Source organism: Parasteatoda tepidariorum, chromosome 6 (assembly GCF_043381705.1).
Source record: "Parasteatoda tepidariorum isolate YZ-2023 chromosome 6, CAS_Ptep_4.0, whole genome shotgun sequence".
NCBI classification, from domain to species: Eukaryota; Metazoa; Arthropoda; class Arachnida; order Araneae; family Theridiidae; genus Parasteatoda; species Parasteatoda tepidariorum.
In genome coordinates, this window is record NC_092209.1 from 13,168,615 (window position 1) to 13,182,528 (window position 13,914).

The window sequence follows — 13,914 nt, forward strand, 5'->3', positions numbered from 1 at the left end:
TAAAACCATTTCAGTTATAGCTAGTTTTGGGGAGGAGTTTACTTATTCTTTTTTTAAATTTTTCAACAATATCTACTTTATCTTGGAAAAGAAGCAGTTTTATATATATGCCAGAATTATAAAAGAAATCTTGATAGTTACAGATATTTCATTTTTTTCGGAAAAAATGCTGGAATGAAATGTTTTACGTACCAGGTTTTTCTCTTTTCCGTCTTGCTATATAAGGGCTTTCACCCATGATGCGTACGTGAGTATTGGTCTAATGGCCATGAGGGAAATTAATCTTTTACATCTAAGATAAACACACAAGAATGGTCCACAGTCAGGGTTATGACAATGCGGAGAAAAATAAAAAAGTGGTAACATAAATAGGGGAATACCTCTTGCATAAAATTATACTGCTTCAGTTCTCGAACTACTCCTCCTGCTTCATGTGACTCAGTGTCATATACTTTTATGACATAGTGTTTTTTGAAAGCACTTATTTAATTTCTAATGAATAGCTAAAAACGTATAAAGTGCTAGAAAAGTTAATTAGATATGAGCAGTAATCTAAAAATTGAAGATAATCCATGCTCACTAATATGCAATATTGAGTTGAAGATCTAATTTTTATAGTTGGGTATAGGTTTTAATAGCATTAAAACGGTAGCCAAGAGAGGGAAAAAAATTTCTCACTCTAACAGCATACCTGCCAACATTCACTTTTTTCGAGGATGGATTTTCAAAGTGGTAGTAAAACAATTACCGAAAAACTGTCCTCCTCAAAAATAAATTTATACTTTGATCAGGTTGAAATTCGCTATCGTTAGGACTAATATGCTTTTATATATTTGTTGTAATTATTTATATGTAGTGGTGGTCAAACTGATTTAAAATTATTATTATAATTCAAAAATTTTAGGGAAATAACATGAATTTCGCTAGCACTTTAAATATCACAAAGTCTTCCGGGAAAACCGGAAGAGTTGGCAGCTACGTAACAGGGTTCTGGCGGGGCTTGTAAATTTTTAAAAGTGGTAACTAAAACTATTCTAATGTCAATAATTTAATTTCTGCATAACGACTACCAAAATTTTTTTTCCAAAGAAAGTATATATGCATGAAAATTCCAGCTTCTAAACTACTTAACGACGAAGTGGTATAGTAAATTAATAAATATCTTCTAGCATTAAAATTACTTTATTACCACTACAAAAAATTTCAAAGACCGCGGAAACCCTTGGTGTAAAATGAACATATTAACCATTATGCACCAATCAGGTTAAAATCTAACCCTTTGTGCAAGCTGGATTTTAACAGAAATTTAGTAAGCAATGACGAAAGTGATTCAATCAGATGAAATCAAGAGATGAGGGAGAGAAAAAATTACGAAGACGCAATCTAGTCACCAAAATATTAAATTTAGAAATTTTTTTTATTATTTTAATTCAAAGAATGAGAATTACTTCTTTATTTAAAAAAATTTATATCAAAATTTGATGATTGTTAAACTTTTTTAATGGAAAGATATTAATTAGGATGAGTACCAAGCAGATGAGTAAAATAATTGTAGTAGTAAGAATTACTGCTATTTCTAAAATGTAGTGTAAAGACTGATGGTAAATAACATATTTTACTGTAAAATTTTTATAAGCTGAAAACGAAGAATCATATGAATGTTCAGATTTGCTGAAATAGCAGGAAGGTTAGAGTTTCGGTATAAAAAAGAAAGAAAAATAAATTACCTGCCAACTCTTCCGGATTTTCTGGAAGATTTTAGTTTCATATTTAAAGTGGTAGCAATACTCAGGTTATTCCAATTAACTTTTTGAATTATAATAATAATTATAAATGAGTTTGACCACCACTACAGATAAATAATTACAATAAATATATATAAGCATAATTATCCTTGAGCAAGCGAATTTCAACGGGATCAAACTATAAATATATTTTTGAGTCAGATTATTTTTCGTTTATTGTTTTTACAACCACTCTGAAAATCCATTCTCGGAAAGAGTGAAAGTTGGCAGGTATGAGAATCTAGGATTCAATATTATTAGGCGGAATAATAATGCTTTTGCTTATTATATTTACCTCTACTTTATTTAAGAAATCATTTTTATTTTAAATTAAGTAGGGGTAGATAAAATAAGCAAAATCATCATTATTTCGCCTAATAATAATTCTATAAAGAAACAGTTTGAATCCAACATTTTTGTTTTCACCCAAACTGTAGCCAACCTGCTATTACAGCAAATCTAAACATTCATGTGATTCTTTGCTCTTAGTGTGTAAAATATTTTATAGTAAAAAATATTAACCATCATCAGTCTTTACTTTTAATATTAAAAATAGCAGTAATTCTTATTACTACTACTATTTTACTCATCTGCTACGCATTCATCCCAATTAATATCCTTGCATTAAGATAGATCAACAATCATCAAATTTAGTTATAAATTTCAAAAATAAAAGTAATAACTCTTACTCTTTAAATTAGAATAATTTTTTTTAAGTCTATTGTTTTGGTGACTAGTTTAGGTCTTAAAATACAACTTTTATCTCATCGGTAAACTCCAGAACCAAACACTATAGATAATTGTCTCCTCGGCTAAGAGACAAGTGTTTTCGTAACTTTTTGTTCTGAACTTACCAGGGTGCCCAGTCATGGTAAATGGCAAAGTTATTTGCAGTATGTGAAATGTCCTAAAAAGTCCACATTTTAAAATGCGGTATACAATGTGACAACTTTGAGTACAGTGAAATTTTTCCAGGTCTCCAAAATATATATTTTATGGCACACTAATAGCGTCATGAACCAAACAATAGATATACAGGAGATGGACAAAAATATATCGAGAAAAATTTTTTATTTCTAAGAAACAAAGTATTTATATTCACTAATATTATAAATTTGTGACTATAAATGTTAACATTGAATAATAGAACTATAAATTAAACCAGGGGTTCCCAATTTTTTTTCGGCCATGGAGCTCTAAATAATCAACTTTTTTTGGTGGAACCCCGACTATATAAATTAAGTTCATTAAAGTAATTTGTGTACGTTATAACCTAACAAATACTATTTTTAAAATATTTAATTGGACGAATGGAGATTTTTTATCATTAATAATCTTAAATTAGGTTTTATGTCCAAAAGTTAAATTTGTAGTTCTTGTGCTGTATCTAGTTTAGTTCTGAATTCCTTTTTGATGTATATAAATAATTTGAAAATAAATAATATGAAAATAAATAATTTGAAAATAAATAAAATAAGCCTTATCATAATTTACTTCAAGATGAAAACTTTAAAGAACTGCTATGAACGTTGAAAATAGTTACTAGGAAATATATTTCTTTATAAAAAAAAAATTAAGATTTTGATTTAAAAAGCACTAAAGAAAATAATAATGCAATTTATTAGAAATGCTTATTCTTTTCATAACTTATTCAATATTTTGTTATTAAAAACTATTTTCGTTAAAAAAAAATGCCATTTCCATGTCATTGGCATATTACTTGAAAGATTTTCATAAGGGCAAATGAAAGATTAAATAAATATTGAATTACAGGTTGGATGAAAATTTAATTGGAGGTTTCAAAACTCATCACTGGTTTTAAAAAATGCTAACTCACAGAACTCTTTCATACTCTTCCGTGGAACCCTAGGGTTCCGCGGAGCAAAATTCGCTCACCACTGGATTAAAATATAGAATAAATTTCTGCATAATTTTTTTATGAATATAAAGGACCTACTTTAAAAAGTCTGTAAATAAAAAGTTAGTTCATAAAACCACACGAATCAGAGAAGGAAAATTATAAATTTATTCTATAGTTTAATTTAAAAAAAGAAAAAAAACATTAATTAAAAAAACGAATTTAGCATCCATATTATGAATTTTCAAATATAAAAATACTAGCCATTTCAAACAACTTACTTTTTTTGATTTCCCTTGATTTAAACTTGATAGTCTTGATTAATATACTAAAAATTAATTAATTCGAAGAAATAGTATTCAAATTAATTTCGTGTTTCGCCGTTCGTATTTCTTGTCAAATCTGAGGAATGAATATTTAGAAAAATATCTTCATCTTTACCCGCTAGATGGCAATAGTAGTCAAGAACTAAGTGTCTTGTTATAGCGCTTCCGGCGCGATGCGGTTGGCGGAGGTGCCTGTGAGCGTCACTCAAGAAGGCGGGACTAGCGATACATCCCACCCCTTACGGCGACAGTTGTGTCGGCTTTGGTGTCCGAACTTTGCGCGAATTCCGCTTTCAGTTTTTTTTAGATAAGTTTTTCTTTCAGAGTTTTTTTTATTTTTTTTCTCTTTGAACCTCCCCTGTGTGGAAATCTTGGAAAAGTTTTATTCAGTCTTAGAGCACAAAGGACTAGTTGTGTTCGTTTTTATTTATCGCTAAGATTAAGGTTATTTTTTCTTTTTTTGCCAGTGAGTGCGATTTCTTCTAGGGTTGCAGAGAGATTCAGTGGTGCGTTATTGGCGTTTTGTTTCTCGCGTGTCGGCGCCAAATTTTCAAAGTTGATTTTAAGTTTAATGACTCTCGAATGATCGGCGCTCTGATGTTAGAAGATGCATCATATCTTCTCCGCCTACATTCATTTAGAGTTGTTTGACAGGAACATAACGTGTCCAGTTTTGGACATTCGTCAATTGTTGTCGTTCGGCTGAGCTGTTCGACTGTCCAGTTATTCGATTTGATTGTTTCTCTCTGTAAATCATCAAAAAGGATGGTGTTCTTTTAATATAAGTGAGTAAATTTATTTATTGATGATTAAATATTAGAAAAATTATTATTTAATTTATTCTGTGATAAAGACGTGTAAATAAGATATATTCATATAGTTTTTATAATTTAATGAAATTTATATATTTTTGAAAAAGCACATTTTGAATTTTTTGCATTCATTTAAAAAACAAGAAGAAATTTAAAAAAAATTATGTTCCATTAACTAGCAAAAATAAAGATTATTTTAAATATAATTGATTATAAATAACATTTATAATTATTTATATTTAAAATAATTATAATTACAAACAAGTATATTTAAATTACAAATTATTTTATATAATTTCAGTACTTTTAGTGTTCCTTTCCTAAAATTTAAATTGTTATTTCATGGCAATATTGATTTAATATGCCGCTAATTTTTCGAAAAAAATCTTTAAAATGTGCTTTTTCAATAATTTTTAAAAGTGTAATGAATTCTTATTTAAATTCAAAAATTTACTTTCAAAAATTGACCAAAAATAAAAAATTAAGGAAATTAAAAAAAAAATTATTTTAAAGATTTTGAACGACACAAGAAATATTTGGAATTAATTTGATCGCTAAAAGCTCTATTTTTTTTATTGAAGGCCTTCCTTATAATTTCTTTAACCATCGCAAAATTTTCATTAAATTTTACATTAGTTTGTTTCAAAGCGGAGTATTGTTGAAAAATTTATAGGCAAAAAAAACTTACCACTTCTTTATATTACTTTTTTGACTACCATTAGAAAAATTTTTAAATTTGATAATAATTTTTTAACATTGAACAAATTAAATTTAAATGGCTGGACAATTTTTAAAATTTAATTTAATAATCTGTAATTAAATACTGTATTAATACTCGTTGATATTATCTAGAATGTTACATATGTATATGATATTACATATTAACTTCAAACAGAAACAATAATTTTGTTATTAATGTACGCCTGGTATATTAAGTAGAAAAACAACTGAATAATATTAAATCTTAAAAATAAAAAATAATAATAATAAATTAAATAAAAATAAAAAAACGTGTATTTTTAGCNGTAACATTCTAGATAATATCAACGAGTATTAATACAGTATTAATATTGACTGATATTACATATTAACTTCAAAGAGAAACAATAATTTTGTTATTAATGTACGCCTGGTATATTAAGTAGAAAAACAACTGAATAATATTAAATCTTAAAAATAAAAAATAATAATAATAAATTAAATAAAAATAAAAAAACGTGTATTTTTAGCAGCTTTAAACATTTTTAAAACTGGAAGATATTAAATTAAAAATATATAATTGGCAGTTATATTACTTGCATGTAAGAAATAAATTTAGAGATACATGTACTGATTGTTCGAAGTTAAAAAAAAAAAAAAGAAACGAAACAAAAGATCGGAATTTAAAAGAAAGAAGGAAAAAAGAAAAAAAAAAGTAATGGAAGGCGGAAAAAAAAAACTTTATAATATAGCGAAGTAGAGCTTAAATACTTCCAGTAACTAAGATAATGAATTAAAAAATTGTAGTAAGATATTGAAACCATTGCTGTTCATAATTGGTAAAAGAAGTCCCAGTCGAAGAAAAAAAAAAGGAAACGAAAATACAAAATAAGAACAAAAAGATTAAAATAAATAAATATTTTTTAAAAAAATTAATTTTTTTATAAATAAACCAAAATAACACAGTTAAGCTCTAAATATTTCTAGTATTTAGTATCTAGTATTTAAAAGGAAATGGTAGAAAAAATCTTTTTAAATCAAAATATCAACATTACTAGTGTAAAAGATAAAAATAATTTATAAAAAGGATAAATGTTTGCCTCTGCTAATTTGCTTACGAAGATGAGTTCTTTTCGTGGTATTCATTGAAGTTATATAAAAATGATTTAATTAATTTGCATACTTATATATGATAACTTTGGTTATTTAGCTTACAAGGGTCGTATACTGTGCCTTTAGTACGTTACTATCTAAATCATTACAAAAAAATGATATTGTTTTTTACTTAGTATTGAAAGTGGTACTCGCAACTCAAGTACCTCGCAACTCAAACTTTTATTTTGAAAATTATAATTGATTCGAAAATTATTATTATTTACATTAATATAGAGAGAAAAAAAAATTTTTTTTTAAATATTGACATAATTATTTTAAGTTTGATTTTGTGATGAGATGAAATAAAACTGTATCTAACTTCAACTTGAATTACATTCTAAATACATAAATAAAATAAATAAATATTCTATGTATTAATTAAATAATAGTTAGATATTTTAAGTTAACGTATTGGTTAAATCAAAATGTTAATACTTTCGATTCCAGAAGCAGGTTAGCCAACTACTACGCTTTTTGCTAAATAAATTTAGGAGTCCAAAATTAAAGCTTTCAAAATTTTGGTTAGTTTTGCGAACATTTTAAAAGCTAGTACTAACTACGAGCTAGTTAGAACTAGCTCGTAGTTAGTAGCACGAGAAAACTAAGTAGGTTTTTACATGAAAGTTTGAATCATTCACACTTAGTGGGAGGAAAATTACTTTAAATCAAATTTACTAAACAAACAATCTTACATCAAATCATAAACTTTGCTGCCACTTGAAAATATCTTCCCACAAAGCGTAGAAAGTTGGCAGCCACGCAGAAAGAAACACGGACTTGGAAAAAAAAACGTAATCTTGTTAAAATAAAAATATGCTATACGTTGATTAGAATAGAATTTAATTATATTATCAACTGATATAAAATGCGTATTTTAATAGACAACACATCATCAGATTTTGCTATTCATTAATGGTTGTGCTATACATACATTTCTATTTATTTTTATATATAATTTTCTATATCTAGTTATACAGATAAAGATCTTTCTTAATGATCAAAAATTATATTTTGATTAATTAATATAGTTATCAATACATTATAAAAAGAAGTAGTTGCTACCATTTTAGATATTCAGATAAACCAAATTTTTTCCACAGACCTGCAAAATACAGCGCTTTGTGCGAAATATTTTATAGAGTATATCAATACATTTAAAAATCAAAGCTTTCAGAGTTTTTGGTAATTTTGCCAATATTTTATAAGCCTCACCAAGTAAAAGCTGGAACGCAGTTTTGTTGCATATGAACTTTTAAATCATTTATGTGTACTGGTGTAGAAAGTAAGTTTAAATGAATGAAAAATATTAACATTGAAACATAAACGTAGCTACATTTTTACAAATAGCGTAAAAAGTTGGCAGCCCTATTTACAGAGCATTTAGTCACATTTTTTGATTACCTTTTTCGCTGCTATATATATGTTTTTTTTATAATTATTAATTACTTTTTTTCGCGTTTGTTAATTGATTAGAATTAATTTAATAACTTCACTGTAAAGATATTTTTTTAAAAAAAAAACATACACGCAATATAACAGCATTATTTACGCAATTTACGCTATTTTTTAAATTTTTTATTTTGCCAATTTTATATGATTATTACCCAATTCCGTTAACAATTCCATATTAATTAAAAATTGCATTTCTTTGTTTAATTTAATTTATTTATTTTTGTGCTACTCGTGAAGAACGTTTCAAAAATTGATATTTTCTCTTTTAAACGCTCATTGCTTTCTTAATACAATCGCAAATTAAGTTTTTGTAAAAAGATTAATTAAAACTTAAAAAATGTACCGATAATAATTACAAACTTGAATTTACTGATAGGTACGAATTATTAACTCACATCTTGTCATAATTTCATTTACTTAAAATAACTGAAAAATATCAATATTTCATGATACATCATGATTTTTTAAAATTTATTAGTTTACAAAATTTTGCATTATTTTGTCAATATTTTGGTTGTCTAAAAGAAATCTAGCAACAATTTTGAAAATATCGAATTCTGTAACTGTTGATAATACTATTCCTACTGTCTTATTCGATGTTTATCTGTCGACGTTGATTATGATACTATTCTATTCGATTATTATCGTTTTTCATCCAACTTTCACGACATTAACGTATTTGACATTTATCGTGGTCAATATTCAATATTTTTGTATATGTACTTGATATTTATCGTAAGAAATAGCATTCACGATAATATTTCCAAAAATATTGCAAGCTTTATACATTTGCACGCTTTATTTTATTGTGACTATTATGCCTTTTTTATTGCTTTAAAAAATAAAAATGAGCAAAATTAAGCAAAAAATGAGGAATGGAAATTATATAGGGAACGTGTTTTTAAGTTAAAGGATATTTTGTGATAACTATGCATTGATAGGAATTTAAATAAAATATACATTGAAATCCTCTTCAAAAAAGTCAACCAGATATTAAAATCTGAATTGTTATATACTTCGGCAATATCTTAGGATAATAGATTATGTTTTTAAAATCTCCACAAATATTTCAATAAATTCTTAAAAAAGGTATTATGCACACTTATAAAATGGGATGTACGTGTCTTTATTTTTTCTTTTGGCTTAATTTATGAAAATTTTATATTAAGTTTTGACCGAATATGATTTAAATTAAATATTAAAAGAAAATTTCGTAAAAAGGGTCTCCTTACTGCTATACTTTCCAATAATTTCGTTTAAATAATTTCATGACTTAAGCTTTAAAAGTTAAGGTTCACAAAATTTAAAATCATATTTTTTTACGCAAAATTTCAATTTGGTTATTTAGTCTTGAGTGGAAAGATAACAGTTTATACCAAATATTTATTACAAACTTAAAATAATTTAAAACAGTTTGTTTTATTAAATCGTTTTTAAAAAGCGCTTTTTTCCCTTTCAATATTATTAAGTAAAAAAAAAATTTTTGTTCTCATATTATATGAAAATAAAAAGTATGCTTCATATACTATTTCTATAAACATATATGATTTTCTGAAGTTACACTTATGATTTTTTTTTTTTTTGGAATTAAATTTTTCTTAACGTACATTCCCGATTTTTTTTCTCTCTTAGACCTTTTAGAAACTTTCAATTCGAATTTTTTGAATTCCAATTGAATCCTAAGATATTGATATTGTTAATAATAAAAAATATTATATCACCTGCAATAATTTTTAAAATTGAAAGTGTTACGTAGTTTATGAATACTTTTTAAAAATGTAAAAGTATATAGTTATTTATTTATGGTGCTACTACTAATAATAATGACATATTTCATTGTTCTATTATTTACTAGATTTTTTTTAATAATCTGTATATTAGAATCAAAAGTAGTTTAATTTTTTTTTCTCCATTTCTTACTTTCTTTCATTAGTTAATTAAGTACTTTTTTTTTAATTTTGCTACTTGGATGCTGAAGTGGAGTAACAGCAAAATATATTGTTTATTATTATTATTATTATTTTTAAAAACTTATTAAATTACTAAATGACAACAATTGAAAAAATATTACTTAAATTCTTTAAGAAGGTATAAAGTAGATGAAACATCATTAATGATAAAAAAAAAAAAGAATTTCGAAATTCGAATTTAAGGAATATGAGAATCTGTCTTTGTTTGCCACTTTACACGCAGCGCAGAAAAAATAAGTGTTCTGTATTCGTTCTTAAGAACAATTGCGGATTTTAATTTTTTGCATACTTTTTTTTCATCAGAAATATAAGGATAAATATCTTTTAAATTCACAAAAAATACTTTTCATATCTTTAAATCATTTATTCAAATACGTTTTTTTAATCCACTTCCCGAAAAGCATCAGAATTGATATTCCCAAATATGTTTAAAAGTTACATAATAATAGTGTTTCATTTTAAAAATTATATATATGATTATAGTATTGTTTTAAAAGAATTTGTAAAGCTATTAAAATGATTTATTTAATGTCTTTTCACAAAAAAAAACTAGATTTGAATCGAAAATAGTTAAACAAATAAGTAAAGGAAAGTCAAAAAATAAAATAAATAAATGAAAATAAAAAAAGAAAGCAAAGAAATGAAAATAAAAAAAGGAAAAAAATAATGAATAAATTATACTTTAATAATTTTTTTAATCTCAATTGAATTAATTTAAATTATTTTCAGATTTATATAATAATAATTAAGTTTAAAAAGTGCTTAAAATAATAACTATGTTTAAAAATAAGTGGCAAAACTGTTGAAATCCTTCTTTTAACGACTTTTCAAAAACATCCCAGTTAAAAAATAAATAAATTAAAAGTAAAACGAAGGGAAAGGAATATAAGAAAAAAATGAAGGTGAATAAATAAACGATATAGAACTAAACTAAACTCAGTGGCGCGACAGCCCATAGAGGGCCAAGGCCTACTGTGCCCATCTCAGTTTTCTTGACCTTGGGCTCTGGGGTGCAAGTGCAGATGTTCCGGTCAGGTGGTCAGCCGAACGCGGAACCCCCAGTGTTTAGCTCCCAAGCATGCTTGGTACTCATTTATCGACCCACTGAAGGGATGAAAGGCTGAGTCAACCTTGCCCGGCCCGAGGATCGAACCAGGGACCTGTGGCACGACAGCGCGAAGCGCTACCGCTCAGCCACCGGGCGTCAAACGATATAGAACAATGAATAAATTAATTTTTTTTTAATATTCTAATAATCTAAATCATATATATATAAATTACTCTCTGTTTTTAATTTTAAGCTTAAAAATAACAAGAAATGATGTTTTACCTTAAATATATATATATATTTATTCGTAACAATGCTAAACAAAATTAAATAAAACTATTAAAATTATATAATTGATTGGTTCTTCACGAAGCACTCGATTATAAGAAATAATAATAATAATAACTAAATAAATAAAATATTTATAAATAAATAAATTTATTAAATATTGATATTAATAAATATCATAATTTATATTTATGTTCTTCATTTTCTTTTCAGGTAGGATTCACGTTCTGTCAAAAAAAAATTTCTACGAAATTGTGTGGATTGTGATTTTTATCAAGTGTGGAGACAATGCTAATAAAATATATAAGTAAACAATTATAACTATAAATAGACTTTTAGCGATAATTCCTATATCTTTACTGAAGAAGATATCGGTAAAAGAATAAATAAAAAGAAATTCGCCTTACAGGAAAAATAAAACACCTCTAAAAGTAACGGTGAAAAAAAAGGGGAAGAAAATTTAAAAGAGAAACACTTCATATAAACAATTGACGAAATTGCGTCAACTTTCCCCATTAAAGGAAATATTTTCATCAAACGACATTGAGAAATGCGATATAGCGCAAAAAATATATCTCAAACTGCTTAACTAAACAGAAAAAGAAAGAAGGAATAAAAAAAAAGAATGAAATTTCAAGAAGAAAAGAAACTATCGCATATTAAATTCCCCTCAAACCTATCCACGCTTTAATCGTTGTCAAACGATTTGAGGAGAGCGCCTAATATTTAGAATATAGATATCCATCAATAATTCGAAAGAGAAGGAACGAAGAGAAAAGAAGAGGAGTAGAGGGAGAGGAGGAGGAAGAAGATCCCCCAAAGCATCCTTGGTGTGGAGTTGAGGCGCCTGCCGTTTCCAAAGCGTCCAGTTCCCCCGCGCTGAAGATAGCGCCGAAATGAACTCTCATTGGCTCGCTTCGCCCAAATAGCCAATCAAGAGCGGCACTGTCCCCGGCGTGCCAAAGTCCACAGCGGCGCTGCGCCACTTTCACACGCCGATCGTGCCAAAGCCGTCGCCGAATTCCAGCTCTCCTCTCTTCTCTTCCCGTCGAAACTCAAAAGTGAACGGGGTGTTTTTCGGCGACGACCCCCCCATGCGATTCGAATCCGCCGACTTCGGTCCGGGGATGGCCTATCATCCGTTCTTGCTGCCCCCGGCCGCGGCGGCTCGACACCCACACCAAACGGACTTTAGTATGAACTCAATACTTACACAGCCGCATTACCTGTCTGCGGCCCTGCAGAACTTTAATCCGGCCTTGGCGGCGGCCGCAGCCGCGGCTTGTTATCCGCCGCCGGCCCTTTTTCCAAAACCGCCTGTGGGTGCTGGGGCGCACCATCATCTTACTGCGGAAGATGTGTTAGCGGCCCACGCGGCTGGCGGGGCTGCACCTCATCTAAGGCCCTTAAGGACTCTGGAACCAGAGGATGATGGTGTCCAAGATGACCCTAAAGTGACCCTCGAGGCCAAGGACTTATGGGATAAGTTTCATGCTCTTGGAACTGAAATGGTCATCACCAAATCAGGAAGGTAAGAGAACCTTTTTACTGATTTAGGTGATTTTCACTGATTCGGCCTTCAATCAGCGAATCTTTACATGCATAAAAACAAAGAGGATTTTAAAAAAAAGGGAGAAAGAAAGAAAAACATATTCGAACAGAGCTTACAAACATTTAATATCGACACAAATATACCTAAAAACTGATATATCCAATTATTTATGAATAACTATATATTATCAATGCACATCATTGTTAGTGTATGGTGGTAATTATGCATATCCTAAAAATGAATCGATAATTTAGAATATAGTTCCCGTAGACATTTAAAATCGTTTATTAAATAATTCCTTTCGGGTTTTTTTTTCTATGAAAATAACACATTTTCATTAAAATTAAAATCGTTTGTTATGAATACATAATAGATATCAATCGATATTAATAAATAATTAAAATTGTTTTTATTTATTTTTTAGCCATTGATTTTTCATTAATTTTTTTTTATTTTATTTATTTCTTAGTTATGTAAAAACAAAGAATTTTATTTAAAAAATTTTTTAAACATCATCCCCTGTATTTTTATTTAAGTTCTAAGATTACGAATTCTTACATGCATCCGAATGAACATTAAGTTGCAACTGATAATTTAATTATCAACAATACGTTTGTTTCTTAGAAAATCACCAAATTGGCTTTTTATTCATTATATTTTTTATTAAATTATTTGAAGTTAATTTTTCTGAACAATTTTCAAAAATGACAATATTCTGAATTACCGTGATGCATCATGATCCGCATAATATAAGCAATGTTAATACAAAATGAATGAATACATACAAATTTATAAAACTTATTATCGTGGCATAATATTTATATTAATGCAATACTACACAAGATAATCAATGCATATAATGAAATAAATATTTTAGTGTTATGTACCACTATTATTAATATATGACAAATAAGCTCAATATTCAGTGACTAGTATAAGAATTTAATATTAAATCAGAATTTAATTACTT

At 27.4% G+C, this 13,914-nt stretch overlaps 1 protein-coding gene and 1 long non-coding RNA gene across 3 annotated transcripts in view; one reads left to right on the forward strand and one right to left on the reverse strand.

Annotated features, from left to right (window-relative positions):
* LOC122270625 (uncharacterized) overlaps window positions 1-4,095 on the reverse strand; it is a 71,285-nt gene extending 67,190 nt beyond the window's left edge. Inside the window, exon 1 of the long non-coding RNA XR_006225917.2 lies at window positions 3,924-4,095. This is a non-coding gene — a long non-coding RNA (uncharacterized lncRNA). The remainder of the gene's footprint in view (window positions 1-3,923) is intronic.
* Window positions 4,096-4,176: 81 nt separating this feature from the next.
* Window positions 4,177-13,914, forward strand: part of LOC107451108 (optomotor-blind protein) — a 101,641-nt gene continuing 91,903 nt past the window's right edge. For both annotated transcript variants that reach the window (XM_043048722.2, XM_043048724.2), the window contains exons 1-2: window positions 4,177-4,753; window positions 11,606-12,923. In XM_043048722.2, coding sequence (XP_042904656.1) covers window positions 12,487-12,923 — 437 coding nt within the window. In that variant the 5' untranslated portion in view covers window positions 4,177-4,753; window positions 11,606-12,486. The remainder of the gene's footprint in view (window positions 4,754-11,605; window positions 12,924-13,914) is intronic.